The sequence below is a fragment of the Pyxicephalus adspersus genome, chromosome 2, assembly GCF_032062135.1.
Source record: "Pyxicephalus adspersus chromosome 2, UCB_Pads_2.0, whole genome shotgun sequence".
In the NCBI taxonomy this organism is placed as follows: Eukaryota; Metazoa; Chordata; class Amphibia; order Anura; family Pyxicephalidae; genus Pyxicephalus; species Pyxicephalus adspersus.
Genome location: NC_092859.1, coordinates 32,603,931 through 32,626,005, shown reverse-complemented (window position 1 = coordinate 32,626,005; position 22,075 = coordinate 32,603,931). Strand labels below are relative to the sequence as shown.

Genomic DNA, 22,075 nt, shown 5'->3' with positions numbered 1-22,075 from the left:
CAATATCTATGAACGATCGTGTCGTTATCTCTATGTGCAGGATCGGTGCTATACGATCGTTCATATATATCGTGCATGAACGTTCGTCGTTCGTTTTCCAACGATAATAATTGGAAGTGTGTATGTAGCTTTAGTATTTAAAAAAAAATTGTTTTAAATGGACACCTGCAGTTGAGCTTCAGGTACTGAGATATAACACTTTCAGGACACAGCCAAAAGTTCTGATTTACTGTTTTCTAAAAATGCTGCAGAATATATCAGCATTACACAAATGAATACATATTACAAACATGTCAGATTATATCTACAAATAAACATCAAAAAATCAAAATGCTGAAATCACTGATGCAGAAAACAGAGCAGCAGCTGGAGAGGCGATGTATTTACGGGTGGGATAATCTCTTATGTAAACTGACTTGGGAAAGTCCTTGGGACATACAGAAATTGTATTCCAACCGGAAGGGAAATCTCTTATTCTTTTATTTACTGGAGAAGTAGATCAGTTTTAGCCCTATTTCATTCTGAGTTTTTTTTCAAGATTATAAACTTTTTTTTTAAACTTGTATTAAATTATTTTTTTACAATAGAATGCTGCAAATAGATCTACTCCTCCTTAGTGCTGGCTCAGTTAGGTATGTCTAAAAGGGATTACAGACATAGGATCTTTCTCTAGCAGGTCATGTTCTCCCATGTCTGAAGGCACTTTTATTCTGCTGTAGTGTGATCTCTGTGGAGTTAAGCTGCGTACACACTTGCAATTTTTGCACAAGGGAGTGCACGATGCATGAACGGTGCTGTACATACAGCACCGTTCATGCTCTATGGAGAGACGATGGGGAGAGCGACGGAGCGGCACCCTGCTGCGCGCTCTCCCCTTCCCTTTCATTAGGATCGGCTGTCGTCCATCGTCCGTGGATCCGGCAGGTCCGTCGTCCGGACGATGGACGACACCGACTGTACACACGGCAGATTTTCGCCCGATAATCGGCATCAGCCAATTATCGGGCGAAAATCTGCCGTGTGTACGTAGCTTTAGGCTTCAAAAAGCTACCAGGCAAGAAAGGAGCAGCAGTTTAAAGATAACTTCTCTGAAGAGTTCAGTGTGGGATCTACCTTTACGTATTCATTTGAGTAAAGTCCAGGGTCATAATCCTGATACAGCCTTTATCACCTAGTGCAGGGTTTTTAAATCAGGGTTCTTCCAAAGGGTGCTAGGGGTTCCTTGAGCAATTTGTGCCTTTTGGGTCAGTGACTATGATCATTTTGGCTATCTGTAAAGGTGACATTCTTCCCACTGGCCAGCAATATAAGAAGCAGTCTTCCAATAGACCACCACACTAATGTACTGTGAGCTGTGGATATATTAGTTATACCAGGGGGTTCCCAGAGGACCTGAAAGTTATTTTTTATGTTTAACAATGCTGAGCTTATGTGTTGCTGGCCTAGAACAACCATGCAAGATGGGTTCAGGCTTTTTTAGACTTTACTGGCTGCATGAATACTGTAGTCTGCACATTAATGTTCTCTATCGTTTTGAAAAAAAAAACATTAATGTGGGTTCTAAAAAATCTTACAAGCTGCTAAGTGTAAAATATTTAAACATGAATTAAAAAAACACATAAGCAACGCAATAATAAAAAGAGTGTACCTAAGTTTAATTCATTCATTTACCATCACATTTGGCCACTGAAAAACCCAGTCTAGGCATATACACTTCAGGTTAATGGAGAAGTTAAAGAAGACCTATTGTAAAATGCAAGGTCCACTTATTACAAGCCAGCTCTAAAAATTGCTGTGTATTACAGGGATAAAAATGTACCTGGGAGGTAAAAAGATGGAAAAGATTATCTTACACCTGCCTTGCCCTGGAAGGCTTGAGGAAAAGAGATGTACCCCATATATTGGGAGAAGACACTTAAACCTATGGAAGATTGAATTCCCATGAGATTTATGTTCCCAGGTTATCACCAGCAAGATCGCTGTGTCACCCTTGCATAAGTACTGTGCAAGTATAGTGGAAAGGCATAAATTCTAACTTTTTATTACCCAATGCTACATTTTTGCCCTTGGAATATATGGTGATTTTTACAGGTAGCCCTGATCCAATAAGCACATGTTGCATTTTACTACAAGGTCCACTTTAAGAAATATGCGCGTGTCATGTGAAGTCAGGAATGAACATTTTTAAGTAAACTGCTAATATTTACGCTTCCAGAACCAGACATATTTCTTTTCTTTTTTTGTTGTGTAACATACAATATCTTAGAATTCTTCATAAATAAGCAGGAGCAATAATATGTGCTGCTGTCCTTGAGCTTGACAATTTGTACATATTTACAAAATATTGTAATCATGGTTACATGGGAAATCCCAATGGGTTATGTCTGCCGTCATCAGGGTTTGGTTTAAACTCTGGTGGCAATATTGGAGCAGTGTGCAGCTGATCCAGCTCTGCGCTGCCTTACCTTGCACTACAACACTCTACTGCTTGCTGATAACAGTGAGCAATATATCACTGCTGTAAGTAATCTGTAGCTGCTTGGGGGTAGAAGGAGCATCAAAGCCTTACATAATAGAAGCAGATAATGGTAATACAAAAAATAAATAAGTTTAAAATATATTTTAAACAAACAATTATTAATAAATATAAAACATACATCCCTTTCATTAACCTTTTAGACCCTATGACATCTGCACTTTTGATATATCTAAATTTAACACAAGCATTTTTAACCAGTACTTATATAGCGCTGACATATTATGCAGCACTTCACAATGTCCAAAGTCTATCTGTTCCTCAAAGGGGCTCACAATCCAATGTCCCACCATAGTCATAAGTCATTACCACAATCTATGGTCAACCCAGGGAGAACATGCAAACTTAATGCAGATATTGTCCTAGCTGAGATTCGAACCTGGGACCTAGCACTGCAAAGGCCAGAGTGCTAACCTCTGCTAACCCATGCATTTGCAGCGTTGTTCAAAATGTCCACAGATTTTCCAAAATGGAGCGGACCAGTCTGTTCAAACTGAACTTCGCTATAACCTAAAACTACACTAATGGTTCACACAGATTCTTCTTTTTTTTCCTACAATGCCATATTGTAAAAGAAACAACTTTTTACACTTTCGTATAAATTGCACTTGCAACATTATGACAGCAGTTTTGGGAAGGCACATTTCTCTCCCAGCAAGACTGCATCCTGGTGCACAAAGCCGGCCTTATAACTTTGATATTTTTCATAACTTAAATGTAGATCAACCTAAGTAGCCACCACAGAGCCATATTCTTAACAAAAGTGAATACTATGATGATATGTAAGCCAGGTCTTCTCTTCTAACATAAGTACCTGACCACATAAATACTGTTATAGCTGAATGGACACTATAATCTTGTGGAAAGCCTTCCTTTAAAGAGTGGACACTGTTTTTACTATGATAGCAGGATGGGAGCAGGTTAACGTTTAATATCAATTCCCATAGCATGTCCAACAAAATGATATAGTTTTGATGGTCAGATGTTTACAAACAATTGGCCATACAGTAAATGTAAAAGTCCTATAAAACATTGCAGGAAATTTTTTTTTTAAATAAAATACGTTTGATATGTAGCCAAAGCTTCTACCATTAGAGCTCTAGCTAAACAAAAAATAATGTCACAATAAACTTAACATGGAAATGTTATGGTGCGTGCAAAACACATCTTCCAAACAAAATCAACATTCCAGACAGTTTGGTAAATGGACAGAAAGACCTTGTGACTTAAGTGGTAACATTTCTATCACCCCTACTACCTACCAGCAGGTATTTTGAAGTATTGGGGAATCATGCATGCACAAAAGAGTGCTAAAAGAGTTGAAGGATTTCTTAGAAGGCATTGGATGCTTTGATGGGAAAAAAAAACCTTTATGCTTCACGGCCTTTATGCTGTATGAAAAAAAAACTAATTCTGTTCAGTTGGAGTTTATCCTAAATTATTTAGAAATGTAAACATTATTAGTGTGTACTCCAAAGCTAAACTACTTCCATGTTGTTGGAGCAGATCTTCCAGAGTCTCTTGCCCGACTTCCTTTTGCACCAAAGGCCTGTCCAGGTCGGCTTCTCATGTCTCGATCTGATCCATCACCTTGTGCTGCTTCTTCATCGTATCTAGCAATAAGGCAGATATATTAATATCTCATAATACAGCACACAATGTATGCAGCTTTTAGGTGATCAAAGCAATTAGGCTAAACAACAGAAATCATCATGCTAAAAAAAAAAAAGTTATTTATGGTGTATATTTTCTTACTGATGTCTAAGCATTCCCCCAAACACTTCATCCCGCATGACCCTCACCTCTGCTTAAATTCCTGCACTCCTATACTCTTGTCTTGAGAAATATTCAAGTGCCCTTTAGTATTGGCCCCATTAACGCTCCTGAAGGATAAACCAATCCAAACTCCTTTCCTTCAAGACCTTAAGTTATGTGAGCGATGCTGGTGGGAGATGGGATCCACTTTTTCTGCAGGAAAGATAGTCCCATCTGCTTTTCTGTTGGTCATAAACCATCCAAAAATAAACCATTTAGTGATCCTATATGGTATTATGTAAATACCGATCAACTTTAAACATTGTCAGTCTTTGAATGTAATTGGTATTGACCACAGTGGCATCTCTCTTCTGTCAAATTATCACCCACAGTGACTGAATCAACGTGATACAAAGAGCTAAATGCCCATAGTTGTTATAAAAAAAATGGAAAAACAGAATAGTTAGAGCGTATTGCCAAGTTTTACTTCTAAATGATTTTTCTTCCAAGGGCTCTCTTGCTGAGTAGATCATACAAAGATTTTTCAAGTGCACTAGAAATTATCTGTCACAGCTGTCGAGGGCTTTTCTCATACACAAGTGCTCGGCATTTCTTATTTTTGAACCACTACACTTTCCAAATATTCCTAGTGAAGATCAGATCTGTTACATAGAAAGAAACATTCAATAGTACAAGGCCAAACTTACCAAAATAGTAGAGGATGATGTCTCACTTTCTGAACCTTCAATTCAATTCAATTGGTAGTTGTATTTATTTTTTAAATTTTTTTTTTTAAATTTACACATTAAATTTTTAAATGAATACACATACCTACTCCAAATGAAGTTTTCACTTCACTCTGTAGTGAGGGTACAGACTACCTTTACTGGCCAATGTAGGAACTTCACATGTGGCAAATGCATAGAAGCAACTAGTGCTTATACGTATAAAGTCAAACAAATCAGAAAATCCAGCCATAAAGAGGTTAACAGCATTTTGTTGGGGAAGCAGTTTTGGATTTGCTTAATTGCCATTAATAACCCCTCCTTGTGACTATCATCACTTACAAGATTTCATAGCTTCCAAGAGCCTCTTTGGGGGGCACTTTATTCCACTTGAAGTCTGGGATCTCCCCGTTTGGAACAACTATATTAAGAGTGTCATTGATGAGATTGTACTTCAAAATTCGGTCATTGGCTGTACTTGATGTGAGAGACGGGGAAGCATTCACCTGTTTGATGCAAAAAGAACACAAGAGTTCACCATGACCTCTAACAAGATTTGTGGGTGCACATGTAAAGACATTTTTCACATATCGACCTTGTGTGTAAAATTAAAAGAAAGAAAGTTGGAGCAATCAGGTTTAATTTTAGGATTTGGTTTTAAAATAATGGCATCTAACTGTCCAAACCCTAAAGCCAACAAAATTGTTTTAATAGTTTTGGATCACAGGGTAAAACCCCCTTTGATGTTTTTTTTAATATTCTCTGTATGGTAGGTAGATTCATTTACTATTTTTATTCTGATTTGACCACTGAGGCATCCCATAAAAACAAAAAACAGTATGTGCACTGCAGAATATAATTATTAATTCATCTACTTAGTCCTGGGAATTCTCACAAATATCTGTGGTTTCTTGCCAGTGATGTCTATCTTATGCGAGGACAATACTGCCGAATTGTTACTCTAATTAACGTTGCGTTGCCCCTTTGCTTGATATGTGACGGAGCTCAGGAGCAGCAGTTGTTTTATAAAAATCACATATTTTTGTGAGAATGAGCTAAATTTAATAGGCTAAAACCAACAATCTTGGAATGAATCCAGTGAGATTTGAGCCTGATCCTTATGTAAAGATTTGTAAATCAAGCCTAAAGTAATTTGGTAATATCTGCTGTATTTGTACCCTTACTGGTTTCTGTGATGTGTGAATTTTAATGATGGGGTCATGTTTAGTGAACTGCACGGTTTCCATCCCACAAAATGCAGAAATTGCTAACCTCGATTAGCCATGGCTTCAATCTGTCATCAATTATGATGTCATATCCATAACATTCAAAGCAATGCTTGTCATTATTCATCACCGGCTAGAATCAAGACATGTCAAGTTTAATAAATACAGAACCGGAAATATGGCAATGCAAATAACAAAAGAAGATACTAAACTGAAACACATTTCATGTATGAGGTTAATTTATTGAAGGCAAAATGCCTAGGGCTAAAAACAATCAAAAAATTGGTAAATACATAAAAAACAGTATTCAAATTTTTACAGTTGGTTGGCTGTAAAAGGCAGCCACAGCATTTTTCGGAAAAGCCTGTCCCTGCCAGCATTCTGTAAAGAAGGATCCTCACAAGACAAAAAACACAAGACATCCTCTACCACGTGAAAACTAAAGCTCCCTCAAAAAAAGAATGACAGACCTCTGTAGGGAGACCACTGTTTTCACATAGAGAGCACGGGGACAGGCATATCTTCTCATGCTGCGACTGCTTTCTAAGGTAAGCCAACTGTAAGTCCTTGCACACACATTGGGCCTATTTTTTAAAGATCTCCAAGACTAGAGAAGATCTATCATGGGAGAACCTAGGTGATCCAACAAACCTGGAATGGATTTAGTCTAGGATTTAAAGCACTTGCCAAATAATAGCACATGATTTTAAGAAATCTATTTAAGGTTTGCTGGATCACGCAGGTTCCCCCATGATAGTCTATCTTCTCCAGTATCTTTCCCCATGTCTTGATGCACCTGCAATGTAGGGTATTTCCCTACTTTTAAATGAAAGTCTTATTGGGCTCAAAAGGTAAGCAATACAGCAAGTTGAGTTATTGCTTCTTCCGAGTCAGTATTCATTTCACCTAAAAGTTATTCATGGTTGGATTGTCACAGCTTACTTTGCTTGCTTTTTTAATCTCTGCGTGACGGCACATTATATACAAATGTTTAGGTTACCCACAAGTGATCTGTGAAAGTAATAAATTATCTGTGCTTTTCATGTGGTTCTGCCAGCGTCTAAAAACGAACACAGGAGTTATTTGGTGGTAGCTGCTCAACACATAAATGTATGGCATCACAAAACAATGTAGGAGGGAAGTTTCCGCACTTACAAATAGTCTGTATTAAAAAAAAATAGATAGTAGAGAATAGTTAAATAGCGCAGATTCCTCATTTACTTCCTGTCCTGAAAAGCAACAGAAAAGGAAATGTGATCTCTCCAAAGTGCGGGAACCCCCTTAAATAGCTTTCAACAAGTGTCTTTACCAGCTGATTTCTGTCACTTCTTGTTTCGGTGCAAACTGTGAAAATTTAAATTTTCCACTACCTTTCTTTTACCAAAGCCACATCTTGAATCTTGGGCTTAAATAAAATTCTAGAATAAGCATTCTCTTTGGCATCATAACCTTGCCTATTTTTGAAGAAACCTCAAAAGCTTTGTGCCATGCAGACCAGTTTCCATGTGCGGAGTGCAATGCGATCCCTGATATTACTCCGCAGAGACTGTAAACCGCATCACATGAAGCTGTGACTCAGAACACTACAATGATAAGCAATGGCAGTCATCTCATTCTTACATGTTACAGAATAACAGCTGTGGTGGTTCATTAACCTTTCACTGGCCAGTCATCATTGATAGACTCAGCTGTGCTAAATGTCAGGCAAGTACTAAAGATTAGCATTTAAACCAGCTATGTAGTTATTAAAATGCTTACAATTATCTTTAAACACAGCTAGTATGAGTATCTAGCTACAAATTAGCTTTTCTTAGTTGTGACCTTAAATACACAATTGAAAGCAATTTCCAGAATTCAGCATTATTCTGAGCACCTTTCTGGGTTATCTAAGAAATCTAATTAAGGATTTAGGCAGTGCTGACACCATTCAGTCCACAAAAATGCTGCGTGTTGTCAGCCCACAAAAGATTATGTTTTTTTTTCTTGACACACACTTTATTCTAAGCTTACATTAGACAATACATAGGCCTAATGAGAAAGTCTAAAAAAAAACAAATCAGAAGCTTGAAGTTAACACCCTGGGTATTCGTCCTTGCTGCTGACTAAAGTCCCTCCATTTTTTTCTGCATTTCTATGATTTGTAGTTACTCAGGAGCTGCAGGTTATCTCTCCCGGTCATTCATGTTAGCTTGTTCTAGACGTCTATCCTTTTGTGTCATGCCAGCTTTCTCTGGCAAACCTCCGGCAGACAAGGGATTGTGGTTAACACACCAGACTGGGTTACTAAAAGCCAGCCTTTCTAGCCAGCCCTGGCTCCCTGGGATTTGGGGAAAGTTTAATTTTCCATCCACAACCTGAAAAAGGATAATTAACCCTGTGAGCTGTAATCACAGGTCATGGCAGCAAGAATAAACACTTAGCTTTTTTTCTTCTTTAATTAAAGCAGGGAATCACGGGCTCAGCATGATTTTGTGATAACTGTCAAAAGAATAAAGCCAGGGGGGTAACATTTTACATATTGATACCCCGATAACAGCAAAATGACAGGGTCAGTGTAACCCACATAGCTGCTGCTCCATAGTAAATTCTAGGGATCATGTGACCTCCTCCCAGCTAGTAATTACCAGTCCTCAGCACCTCCATATCATGTACATTTTACTATATAAATGTCTATTTCCATTCTATAAGTAGCTTTATCTGTGAATACTATGAATGGCTCTCCGGATCTGTGTCCCTTCTGTTATATGCACTCATATAATAGAGGCAATAAAAATGATGGAAGCTGTAAAGCAGGCATATATACAGTGTGTGTCAATACACATTGGAGTGTGTGGGTCCGTGGATGACAATGTGGCTCCGAGTGAAGTTTCTTACTAGCAGCATCAACAGGTCAAATCAGAATAGATACATTTTTTTTCTAAAGGGAAGATTTGTGCTACAGAGCCTTAGTTCTTCTGCTGTTTTCTGTGCAGTTTAAAATAAATGAGAAACATAACAACAAGAATGAGATCCCTTTAGGATGAAATAAGGTGGGCATATTTGGGAATATAGGTGCACACTTTTTTATATCGCAACATCCAAGCCATTTAAAAGGCAGGTAGGTAATTTAACTAGTTATCATCCGTTTTGGTTAAACCCCCAAAAAAACAGATGTTGCTTGAATGGTGTCACAAGAATTCTCCGGGTTTTAGAGGGCCAGTGCTACTAGGTATGGGTCAGGTGGATGCTGGTTTCCACTATCATGTATACCCAGACAATGATCACTTATAGGATGGGTAAGAAGCCAGAGACCATCTTAATGATGTCCTAATTATTCTGCCAGCATCTAATATTTAGGTGGTGCCAAGCAGGGTGTAAATCCATCAATACCTACCTAACCATATCTCAGATATTTGAATACATGTCTCATTTTGTTGATATTGTTCAGACTGCAAGTAAAAGACCTGTATCCTGACTGAACCTAGTGTTATATTATGAACAGTGGCATATTCTTTCTATCCATCTGTCTATCTTTACTTGGACTGCAGTTAAATGGGGGTTCATGCGTTTTGTTTTTTAGCGCTTTGACTGCATAGCATTTGGTTACTTTTCTTTAATTGCAATAGAAAACGTACCTACAAATAAGCTTCATTTTAGAAACACAAAATGATCATCTAGTAAAATCCATTTTATTCTTTCTCTAAATTGCTTCAAGCCCATTTCCCAGAACTGACTGCGCTATAACCACATTATAAACTGGGCTCAGGCTCCAGAGTTTCCAAAAAATAAGTCAAATTTCGTCTAATATACCTATTTTTTATGGATTGGAACCCAGAAGTGAAATTGATTTTATGCCCTGTAGTTTGGTGGCTCCGCTGTCAGAAAACACATGTACTTAGGTTACAGATAACCGCAGAAAATTGTGGGCAGCACAGGCAGCTTGTAATTACCTTCTACATGCTATTTACCATCAGCCACATCATGCCTTGTACTAGTACGCTGGCTTCACATTCTGCATTCTAGAAAGGCTCCCTGCATGGATAAACCACAGACACAGAGCTGCCATCTCCTGGTGGTCACAGCCATAGCTCAGCAACTTGGTGCATTATCAACTCCAATAATAATAAATATTACTCATCTCATCCAACAGTAACAAATAAGAAGTTTCTGCTTTCCAAAAACTGTTGGCTTAGTAAAACAACAGGAGACATTTTTATCTTTTCCCTACTCTAGACGAAATTATACTTTAACTTTTTTTATAGACTCATTTTTTGGTCATTTATGTATTCAGTATGAGTCAGGTCATTATTATAATAAACTAACCCTGTAGAATAACTTCAAAGCAAATCAGTGCCAAGCAATATGCAACAAATGCAGGTATTGTCAAAATGACACTTAATATCTGCTGTGTTGTCCTTAAAGCTGAGGTTTACCCTTCTAAATTTTATATCTTCTATTTCCTCTTTTCTTCCTCAAAATGTTAATGACAAGCTCTCCAAGACTGGAGAAGATAGAATATCGTGGGAGAACCTGGGTGATCCAGCAAACCATACTGATACATCCTTCATAATACACCATACATTATTACCAAAAGCAATGGTTCAATAAAACATTTGTATCCTAATATAGTCTAAATAAAAAAAGCACTAGAAACAATATGTCAGTTTAATATGTATGATGGGACCCTAAAACCCTTAAACAATTAGGACCCCACTGCCTCCCATATCTCTATATCAAATCTAATTATTCAAAATATAAAGAAGATTTAAAAGCTTTAGAACTGTTTTGCAGGAGGTTTTCACATGTCACATTGTTGCATCTCATTTTGCCTGCCTATTACAGGGGTCTGCAAACTGTTTGGACTACTAGGCCATTTCAGGAGGGCAAGAAGGCACACTAGGCCAGAAGAAACAAGGTGTTCAAGAAGAGGTTTTTTCCAACTGTGACTGCTAGCCAGCAGCCTTAGTCTTCCGCTCATCTGAGGTGTAGTCTCTGTATGTGTGCGCGTGCTTGGCATCGAAATGCCCCTTGAGATTCGACCGATTAAAAGTGCTGTTGGTGTCGTTGCACACTAAACACAGGGCTTTGTTACCGCGTTGGACGAAGAATATTTCGTCAATCCATTCGGGGTTGAAGGTCAACCTTTCAGAGACTGGTAGCTGCGCGTTACTTCTGCTCTTTAGGCATAGTAATTGGGGTTACTGTGCGGGAACTCGATAATATCGCGGGAACTCGTGATACACGACAATTCAATTAGGCCGCATCCAACAATAAATAACTAGAGGGGCGTTAGGCCGGAATGGAATACTGGCTAGGCCGTATCCAGCCGAAAGGCCGGAGTTTGCCTACCTTTGGCCCAATATATTACTTGCTACACCTACAGAACCTCCTGTGATCCGGTTACCCTAGAAGTGTCATGCTGTCAGGCTAGAACTTCTAATGATAGAGATTTTATGTGTGTCATCTGCCACAAACATGAGGTCACAACAAAATATGGGCATTACAGCAAACAAAAGTTTACTTGATAGAAAAGCCGTTTCTTGAACAACCATTTAATTTTCCTATTTCATATTACAGGTAGTGTCTTAGAAAATGAAATGCAGAGTCTGATTTGATGAAGCAGATCTCCCTTTAGACACTTCTTATGAGACTTGGCACACACACAGCATGGTAAAGAAGATACTTACCGCCACTGCCTTCAGGGACTGCACCATAATCCAGTGAATCTCATCAAAGAGTTTATCAGTGACTTCTCGTCCTCTCGTGCTCTCCAGGTACAGGCGCAAATTACTGACAGTCCATTTCCCGCCGTGGATGTGATTGTAGTCATCCTAGAAAAGAGCGTTACATCTTAAAACCCAGCAAGAGGCCTCAGGCCGGGCCTTAATGTACTTCAATTAGATTGAAAAATCAATTCTATTCACTTGTTAGATGGCACTTCTGGAAAAGATGGCTTTATCACTGTAAAATGTGCTAAATTACTATAAATGTGCCATTATTCCAGCCTGAACACTAGTAATATAAAATCTGCATTATTTCATGCCAATTACTTTTATTTTAAAGGAAAACTTGACTCAAAAAAATGAAATGACATATATAAGGGATACATCTATTAATGCAACCAACTATGAATATGATAGGTGTATGTAAACCCACACAATGAATTTCCCTAATTAGAATATTTTTGGTCTGCTAAAAAGGGAGCCCTACAAGTTATAAAGGTCAAGAAACCCTGCTTTAGTCTATCTAAAAATGGAAAAAAAACTGGACAAAAAAAAAAATCCTCCACTAAAAGAGAACAACACAAATTCTTACCCCATGTTTCTGAATAGCAACATTCGTTAGATGTACAAACATATTATCCAGCTCACTTGTGCTTGGGGTGTACTTTACAGTACAAAAGCGACAAAATCCTAGTTTGTACCTACAAAGAATTGCATGGGAATATTGGTAAAGCAGAAAAAAACAGTAACCGCTCTTTTTAGTATATTTATGGAGAAAGATGTTCATTGTACAAAACTAACTAAAAGAGGGTAAAATCAACTATCAAAGCCAGAGCAGAAGTGGGAGGTATGTAAGAGATCTCTGTGGTGCTGGTACATGAGTATGTTCCAAGGATGAAAGAATCATAGGGCAAAGTTGTAGCCATTGTTTTCCTAAAGGTTTTTGGGTCCCCTTCACCAAGGCTAAGGATACACTATATAGATATGTACACAGATATATATGCACACACACTTGTAAACCCACATAGTGTCTTCCACTGGCATATATATATATATATATATATATATATATATATATATATTTTCTATAGCCCAGAAAAATAGAGAACTTCTTACACTTGCTACTCCTGTGCCTTTCTATTTTGGCAAATACATTTTTACTGGACTCCTGGGACACTCAGTAAAGATTGTGTAGTGAAGACAGCAGGATGTCTCACTTGTATGGGTACCTTAAGAGTTTCCAGGCCAAACAGGGAATTATTGAAACCTGCTTTTTTATTTACTATTATTAACAAACAGAATTTATATAGTGCCAACATATTAAGCAGCGCTGTACATTGCTTTGAGCTAAAAAGAAAAAAAAAGAGCCCAGGTAAGCGTGAAATGTCACTATGCCACCATGATGTGACAGGAAAACTTTTGTATTACCTAAATGTTAAATAATTCCAATAAATAAAATAAAGAAGTCCAAAATACAGATGACTTTGCTGTTGAGACTGTTGTTAATGTTCTACCTGGTAAAAGGAGTGGTCATGTTTACACAAGGTATACTTTAAAGTGTGCAATCCAAATAAAGGATTTTAACCCCTCTTTTTCTCTCTCTCAATTACTTTACAGTCAAAGCATTCCTACTGTTAGTCTTATTTTAAATTTGAGCGATTGTGAGGAAGCCAATACTGAGATAAAAGCTGATTCTACTTATATTTCAGATATACCCCATTGTTGGCAAAACATGCTGGCACACTGCATTTCTTAGGAAGTCTCATGGGCAGATCTCATGTTCTCATGGGCAGAATTCCATGCTCTGCAAAATTACAAAGCCAACTGATGAATGAAGACAGGGATAAATAGGCAGAAAAAAATTGTGAATCTAAATAATGGCGTGTAATACAGAATAAATGAAAAAATGAAAAAGTTTTGCACAATGACAAAATCCCAGCTCACCCTTATGAAATTTTCTACAAAACATCTTACATGTAACACTTGAGAGGTCGGTAGGTGGTGACGAGAACATAGAGACGAAGGTCAAATTTCCTTCCTCCAATCAGCAAAGGATTGTCGATATACAAAGAGATGACATAAGCTTCTTTGGAAGACTGTGACACAAACCTAAAAGACATCCAGAGATTTAGCATCATTTATTAAAGCCGAACTACAAGCAAATCCGAAAGACAAACTACTTCATATCTGCAAATCTTTTTATTTTTTGATAGAATAGGGAAGGGTTAAAAGTCCTACCAGGTTCATTTTTTTGTTGGTTGCATACCATTGGGGAGATTTCTATTTACTTCTAAACCTGGAGACACAACAGGAAATTCTTGCCTTTGACACATTTCCCTTTACCTCTTATTCTATGGACAACTCTTAAACTTTGGATTTTTTATCAGTTTCTATCTTAGTGAAAATGGTCCAAGTACAAATAAAGAGGTTCATTTTCCCATAGGGCAAACCGATGGTAAAAAGCTTCAATCCTCTGTATAGCAGAGCTTAGATAGGGAGAGGAAGAAGCAGCACAAGAAGCAAAGCAGTTATGTTGCAGTAGTAAGAGAATGCTGGCAGCAAGAGAGAGCAAAGCAACACAGAGATGAGCTCATTCATTGGTATGCTGCTTCACCTTTCAATGTCCACTCACAGGCTGGGAAAGAGATTGGACTTTTCAGTGTTACCAGCAGCAGAGAAAAATCAGTTTTTCTTTCCTTCTAGATAGAACTGTGCTATGGGGCAGAGCCATGTAAAACTTAGGATTTCATGGATACAAATACAAATCCCTTTAGCAGGTAAAACAAATGACTTATAATCTGTGTATTTAGTGGTTTGCCTGGAGTAGAGTTGAACAAAAACCTCTGCAATAGAATGACATTTGTACTGAGCTCTTCAGTGGTCTGTGTATCCTAACTCACCCTATGGGTCTGATTTAATAAAGCTCTCCAAGGCTGGAGAGGATACACTTTCATTATTGAAGCTTGGTGATCCAGCAAACCTGGAATGGATTTGGAGTAATTTGGTATTTTTTAGCAAATGTTTTCAATCCTGGACCTTGATCCATTCCAGGTTTGCTGGATCACCCAGCTTCATCGATGAAAGTTTATCTTCTCCAGCCTTGGAGAGCTTTAATCAATCAGGGCCTTTGTACAATGCTATATGCTCCATCAGCGGCATAGCATTCAAAATTTATGGAAGTGTCGGATGCTGTTGCCCCTTCCACCCCCAGAACGCTCAGGGTTCTATCTCCTGAAACCTATGGCACTGCAAAGGTGAGTACACAGGAGTCAGGGGAGAACCAAGTCACTGAGATGGGGACATAGGCATTTGACTTGGAATGCCATAAAGCATAGAGCAGGCTGCAGTACTAGAGAGGATACTTGTAATCCAGAGCTTATGGCTGGCAGATAGACAAGCAGCACTAAGCTTCAATATTTACATTGTGATATCTTTTTCTTTATTCTTGTTCTGGAAGCCTGTAGAAGGAAGAGGGTGATTCTGTTGTCAGGTGGTCTTTATATTTGAAAAGTAGTTTTACATATAAAGCAAAAAGGATGCTACATGCTATAGTAAATCTGGGATCATCATTTTTATTACAAAACAAGCTGTCTGCAGTAATGTGCAGAGGAGAAAAGCGAGTCAGACTAACAACACGTACACCACATTAATTGTATTCTCACACAGAGAGTCATTAGTTCTGTAAAGCTGCAATGGGATTTTATTAAGAAAAAAAAATCAATATTCATAAAGGCAAATGAAATGATGCGGCTACTCACGAGGAGGTCTTGCTGTCTCTGGACCACTTTTTAATCTGAGACAGTTTGTTGATTAGGAATATTCCTTTCCCTTGAGCTTTCCCACAAGGTTTCATGATCCAGGTGCTGGAAGGGTTTTTCCTGAATTCTTCCACAAACAGATTGTAATCAGCCGGAAGCATAAAGGTGACTGGCACAAAGTCTGCAAGAAATACAGAGCAATAAAACTGGCATTAGAAATGTTCAGCTGAGCCACTGTGCAAAAAAAAAAAGTTCAGATTCCCCTGTGATTGGCTGCACCCCTTGAAACAAATGTAGATGGACCAACAGGGCTTGAAAAGCAATGGAATTTTTTGAACCTGTGCTTCCCTACTCTATTTAGTCAATGGGAAAAATACTTGGAACCACCATCATGTCCCACTTCTGTTCATCTCACATGAGAGAGCTAATGCTTGATGACTGAGTCTTCAACCAAATCCAAGCCCCAAGTCATGGTTTCCTTGCTTTTTTTTGTCTTTCCCTACCTTGAAGGCTGAATGAACTGGTGGGGAAGCAAATGAAAGGAAGGTAAGTGCTGCTGGGGAGGAAGCAGCCAAGTAATCCTGCATTGGCAAAACACATGTTCACTTTAAAGCCAGGAAAATTAGAAAAATAAACTACCCAGAAGTGGGTCTCCCCACAAATTGCAAAGATTAAATGCTTGCTTAGGTTTAGGGTACTATAAAAAAACATGTTTAACCTACCTTATCCCTTACTATTACAGATTTCTTCTTCCTTTGCAAGAGGTCCTTCAGAAGACTACTTTTTTATAGCTCTCCTTCCATTGGTTTCAGGCTCCCGATTCTATGGAGGATGCCAAAAACCTACCCACAACCTAAAGCATGGGACAGAAGTGGAGAGCTCCTACAACTAAGGGATGTAGTAAGTGAACGTGTTTTTAGGTACCCTGGGCATGAAAGAACATTAAACTCCTGTGTGGAGTAAGCTCCACTACAAGGCTAGTTTTTGTTTCATTTCCCTTGAGTAAGGCTTTAAAGTATAAAGTTTTGTTGGAATGAAAAAACAAAGTATAGGTTCTGCTATTTTTAATAAGCAAATAAGCCATCCACATCATAGGTTGAAAAAGCAGAGAAGTTTAATACTCAAAAAAAGCACTACATTCCTCTTATAAAATTTGAAATGTATGTCAGTGGTTTAAGATCCTTTTTTGCAGGTGTTGCTGTCACATTGAAATTTTATCTCAGTCCTGACACACATTATTTAGTGCCTCGTGGTCAGTGTGTTTGTCAACAGCTTCTGTAGACTTCCATAGTTTTTCCAATGCATGGTATGCATTTTGTATGGTGTCTTGGAAGCACTTGCGAGGCAGAAGTACAAACAAATTATGTGTTTCTGCTTCCTATACCCCTTAGTTGCACTGCAACCTCAACACAACCCAACTGAACCAATATTAAACTGGTTCAAAGGAGGTTTTCAGGCATTCTATAAACTGAACTTCAAACCGGCTCTGGTCTTCCCAACAAAACTGCAACCCTGTGACAGTTTGCTTGATAAAGCACAATGCATAAAAAATAACTGCCATTAAGTTACCCATTTTTTCAGCTTCCTCATTTTCTGACTTTTTCCACCCCTGTATTCTTTCTCCACTTCCTAATGTTTTCTTCCTTTTAACCCTATAATACATGCCCCTGAAATTACATATTATATTCCATTTATTTTTTTATGACCACAAACTCCTTCTATTAGATGATAGCTCCTGAAATTGGCCTTTTTCGTTACTACCTTCTTTGCTCTCCATTCCTATCTCCTGCAGCCCTCTTCAGCCACTTCCTGTCTACATGCACATCATTGCTCCATTGCACCAGCTTCAGACAATGTGTGTTGGTATAGCCCAGTGTTTCTAAGTCACGGTTCATCCAGAGGTTGCTTGGGGTTTCCTTAAGCAATGAGTAATTTGGGGCTCCCAGGTCAGTCTAAGTGACATCAATGATCTTTCTGTAAGGGTGACATTCTTCCCAGTGGCTAGCAATTTAAGAGGAATCCTTTTCACTGACCACCACACTAATATACCGTGAGCTGTGGATATAGTAATTTCCCTTTACCTCTTATTCTATGGACAGGGGTTCCCTGATGTCTAAAAGGTATTTCATGGGGTTGCCCCAATGTTAAAAAGGGTTGAGAAACTCTGGTATAGCAATCTGTAATCCCTATCAATTGTGCATGTGACAAGGTGACAACAAAGTTACATAATTTGTCATCCTATTGCAGGAAGTGCCTGGATAAGAATCTTTATGGCTGGATCAAAACATGTTCTGTGAAAAACCACATGTAAAATCAGAATATTTGTATAATTTCTGCTGAAGTAGGACTGGAATTTGCATTGTTAGATGTGACTGGCAGCATCTGCTGGGAAAATTGTATTCCAGTACAAACAATACGGGCTATTTATGAAGGATGAAATAGATGGGTAAACCACATTTTACAGTTACATTTATATATGCTTTTCAAGCTTTGGTCTACCACCACCTATGCCTATATATTTTTTAGACACCAAAAGTAATGGACAAATACAGTGGGCATTAGCAAGGTCAATGCAAAGAATGAGCACAGGAAGCTACCTAAAATTTACTTAAAGAAGCAGTGAGCATTATTTACTTAGCAGAGAACCCAAAGTATTAGGGGTCCTGTATGTGATTATATATGTGAAAGGCTATAAGGAGCCTGCAGTGGGCAAATTTGGAATACTTACCCTTCACACAGCCAGTTTAGGTACCTACATCTCTCCTAATATTAGCTTTATTTATTTCCTAGCAGGACTCTGGGATCAATAGAGAGAGGGACCGGTCAGGTTGTACTGCACTGGGCAGTGCTTTCATTCTCACATGAGGGGCATGAACACTAGAGGAGACCAATAAATAAGTTCTGAGTATGGTGATGCATCTATATTTTCCAATAGGATGGCTGGGATCAGGCTAGTGACCAAGGCCTATTACTAAAGTGCAGCGAAAAAAACAACTAAGCTCATCAACATAGTTGTGATGTTTGGCAGTGGTACCTAAACTACCAAAATATTTGGAAGAGAATACACGTCATCTACATGTCAGTGTACTGGGGTTCAGCTATAAAATGACTTACCCAAGTACAGATATTTGCCATTCTCATCCTTCTCAGCCAGTGGGCTTCCTTCTTTCTCCATTTCTTTCCTATATCGCTTTATGTTCTTCACCATTAGATCTTTCCTGGTCAGCTCATAGTGGTTGGGGAAGTGATTGACAATTTGGTCATCAGACAGTCGAAACCCAGTCTCCACGCTGAAACAATTTCTGATGGTTTGAACGCTCATCCTAAAATAGGTGTCAGGAAAGTAACACAGCCTATTAATTTTACTAAACCTACATATTTTTATTTTACGGCACCCTGCTGATTTTTCTGATCATTTTGTCATGCTGAGATTTCAGTTCCATCTCCACATAAAGCCAAAATTCAGTACTTTTTCTGCATTGGAAATTGTTCATGAAGTTAAGAATTCTTATAAAAAAGTGACCCTTTTGATATAGCCAGAATTTTAAATCAAGCCATACCTGCAAGTCAGTAAATACTCACCTTTTCTACTACTGGGGGTGTTTCATGCCTTAGCTTGGAAATCTGCACTAAAACCACCACCACAGATGTGTCAGTCTCCTGGATCCCACAAACAGGTTCCTCCTGCCCACTTCTATGTCACTACTGTATCCAGTAACAAGTAGATGTAAACAGGAAAATGATGAGAGCTGTAGGGACCCCAATAAAATGGAAATATCCATGGAGTATAGTATAAGGCATTTGGGGGTGTAGGGAGCAAGAAAGTTGAGGTTTTATTTACAGAAATGGCTTAATTTATAACGTTCTTTAAATGTGCTAGTGACTCGATCGCTTTATCGTACCAAAAATAGACTCTATGGAGTTAATGTCTGAGTGTATTTACGAAGTAGTAATAGTAGCTGGTAGTTTATAATGATATACATATGAGCATCATATTATTTTACTTAGCATACAGTATAATATTATTTTATTAAGTTTTATTTCTATATCATCAACTTATTACAGCGCTTGACAAAGGCCAAAGTCCTATCACTAACTGTGCCTTAAAGGGGCTCACAATCTATAGTCATATGTGATTAATACAGTCTAGGGGCAATTTTGGAGGGGAAGTCAATTAAAATAACTGCATGTTTATGGGATGTGGGAGGAAACCGGAGTACGTGAAGGAAACCCACTATACATAAAATCGGTAGGCAAAATCAGTGGTATCCAAAACAAGGCTGTTTAAACTTTTATTGAACCTATATGAAGTTTGAAAAAAAGATGCAAATTCTAAATGGGTGATACCTAATATTCTAAAAAGCTGCATATCATAAATAATTTGGATTTCTTTTAGGACTGTTTCCACTATTTTTTCATTCCTTTTCACATTTCAGTGTTGTTGATCTCCTACAGACTTGTCAGGTTATGCACTTCTGCAGCATGTCCTATGGCGACAATAGCACACCATTCATATAAAACAGCTGTCCATATTTAGGGCCTGATTTATTAAAGCTTTCCAAGGCTGGAAAAGACATGCATTCATATGTGAACCTGGGTGACCTAGCAAACCTGGAATGGATCTGGTTCAGCATTGAAAACATTTGCTAACAAATAGCAAATGATTAAGAAATCCATTACAGGTTTGCTGGATCACCCAGCTTCACTGATGAAAGTGTATTTTCTCCAAACTTGGAGAACATTATTAAAGCAGGTCCTTAGTCTCTAATGGAAGCACGTGTGACAGGCTGACAACACAGAAAGGCAATAGGGACGCAGAACATAGTGTGGTCACCCTAGAATACAAAAGCCTAAACAAGGACCTTCGGGATTACAAAGTATTATTTAACAAAAGCCTCAGAAGTACACAGCTTGATAAATACTATTTAAAATTGCATAAATATGTTGATGATTATATGAGATTTTGGTCATTAGGTTTAATTATACTTTTGACCCAGCTAGCAGGCTGGAATTTCATCCTTGTATACTCACCAGTAGAAATTCCAGTCTTCATTCTCCGACACCTGAACCCATCCTCTCTTCTCAAAATTATTAATCAAAACTGACTTCTCAATGTCCGTCACCCACTTCAGTTTCCCAGACATGGCTCTAAATTAACAAGGAGTAGACATTTAGAAAACAGATTGCTTTGATATAATTTATTTGTATTTTGCTATACACAGATGAGTTGTAGTGACATGTAATTTGGCCAAGTGGCCAGCAGGTGGCGCTGCTCTTCTACCACCCCCACCCCCCAAATGATGCTCATTGTTCCAGACATAAATCTATATTCTTTATGTACTAATACATTCTAAAACTATGACAAACCAGGTAAAATAATCACCCTGATCTTTAGCACCATGCAAGCATTTTGTTTTATAGGAGGCGTGCAAGTGATGCACAGCAATCCTGCAGAATGAATGGCAAAGCATAATGTAGAAATTTAATATAAGTCCCATGCAGTGCTCCTTATGGAGCAGAAAATGATTTTTACTTTTCCCCCTTCTCTATAAATTGCAGCCTTGTCATGCACTATACACACGCAGATCTTATCACACACTTACACTGCAGATTGTGTTGGCTTCTGGGCAGCCTCCCTGCCATGTACAGCTCAGACATCTACTTCCGGGTGGTTTCCATGGCGACCCAGGACGCTTTTCATTCTCTGCTAGGCAACAGTGCTGCAGAGATAATATAGTTTGTTACTTCTCATTGCTGCTGATCTTATGCCGCTTAATATTTACTGTCACTTAGAAAGATAATAAACTGTTAAAGGCTTCAAATTATTTGATTTGTTGAATCCCTTGCTGAAGCATATATTTCACACTTTTTGGCATATAGATTGTAAGCTCCTCGGAGCAGGGTCCTCTTCTCCTCCTGTGTCTCTGTCTTTATCTGTCCTTCATTTGCAACCCTTATTTAATGCACAGCCCTAAGTAATATGTTGGAGCTATATAAATCCTGTTTATTATTATTAATAATAATAATAATAATAATAATATAGGATACCTGCTACCAGAGTGGTTCCTCCCACCACCCTATAGGGATGTATAAGAAAGTGGGAGAAACCACAGGTGTTGCAGGGGAGTATTCCTAGAATTGTAGACTGTATGCTGTGGCCAGGGAGCAGCAAATCTTAGGCTTTTCAACCCCAAACACGGGCCGCCACATGGACAACAGGGTCACTTTAACCACCCAACCGCTAAGCCCGTACTTTCTCGCCATAAAAATTTTTGCTATAATGGATAACCCCGTACTTTTTCGCCAACACTAAAATCCCTACTTACCTGGTCCCGCTGTGCTAATCCAGCGTCGGTTCCGTGTTCCAGCGTCG

At 38.4% G+C, this 22,075-nt stretch overlaps 1 protein-coding gene across 1 annotated transcript; it reads right to left on the bottom strand.

Annotated features, from left to right (window-relative positions):
* Positions 1 to 3,074: 3,074 nt before the first annotated feature.
* Positions 3,075 to 21,381, bottom strand: TTLL1 (TTL family tubulin polyglutamylase complex subunit L1). The gene is made up of 10 exons (XM_072400309.1): positions 21,306 to 21,381; positions 20,734 to 20,850; positions 18,817 to 19,025; positions 15,703 to 15,883; positions 13,919 to 14,053; positions 12,537 to 12,645; positions 11,909 to 12,052; positions 6,289 to 6,375; positions 5,359 to 5,522; positions 3,075 to 4,149 (listed from the first exon to the last, which is right to left on the bottom strand). The coding sequence occupies exons 2-10, from the start codon at positions 20,844 to 20,846 to the stop codon at positions 4,020 to 4,022; spliced, it is 1,272 nt and encodes a 423-aa protein (XP_072256410.1). The 5' UTR covers positions 20,847 to 20,850; positions 21,306 to 21,381; the 3' UTR covers positions 3,075 to 4,019.
* Between the last annotated feature and the right edge of the window lie 694 nt (positions 21,382 to 22,075).

Bases quoted from the DNA above. Each gene is read 5' to 3' on its own strand.
- TTLL1 (XM_072400309.1), bottom strand. From the start codon at position 20,846: ATGTCTGGGAAACTGAAGTGGGTGACGGACATTGAGAAGTCAGTTTTG. The intron at 14,054-15,702 runs GTGAGTAGCCGC...GATGTCTTTTAG, and splicing joins AGAGACAGCAAGACCTCCTC to GTTTGTGTCACAGTCTTCCA. The intron at 12,053-12,536 runs GTAAGAATTTGT...GCTCTTTTCTAG, and splicing joins TTGCTATTCAGAAACATGGG to GATGACTACAATCACATCCA.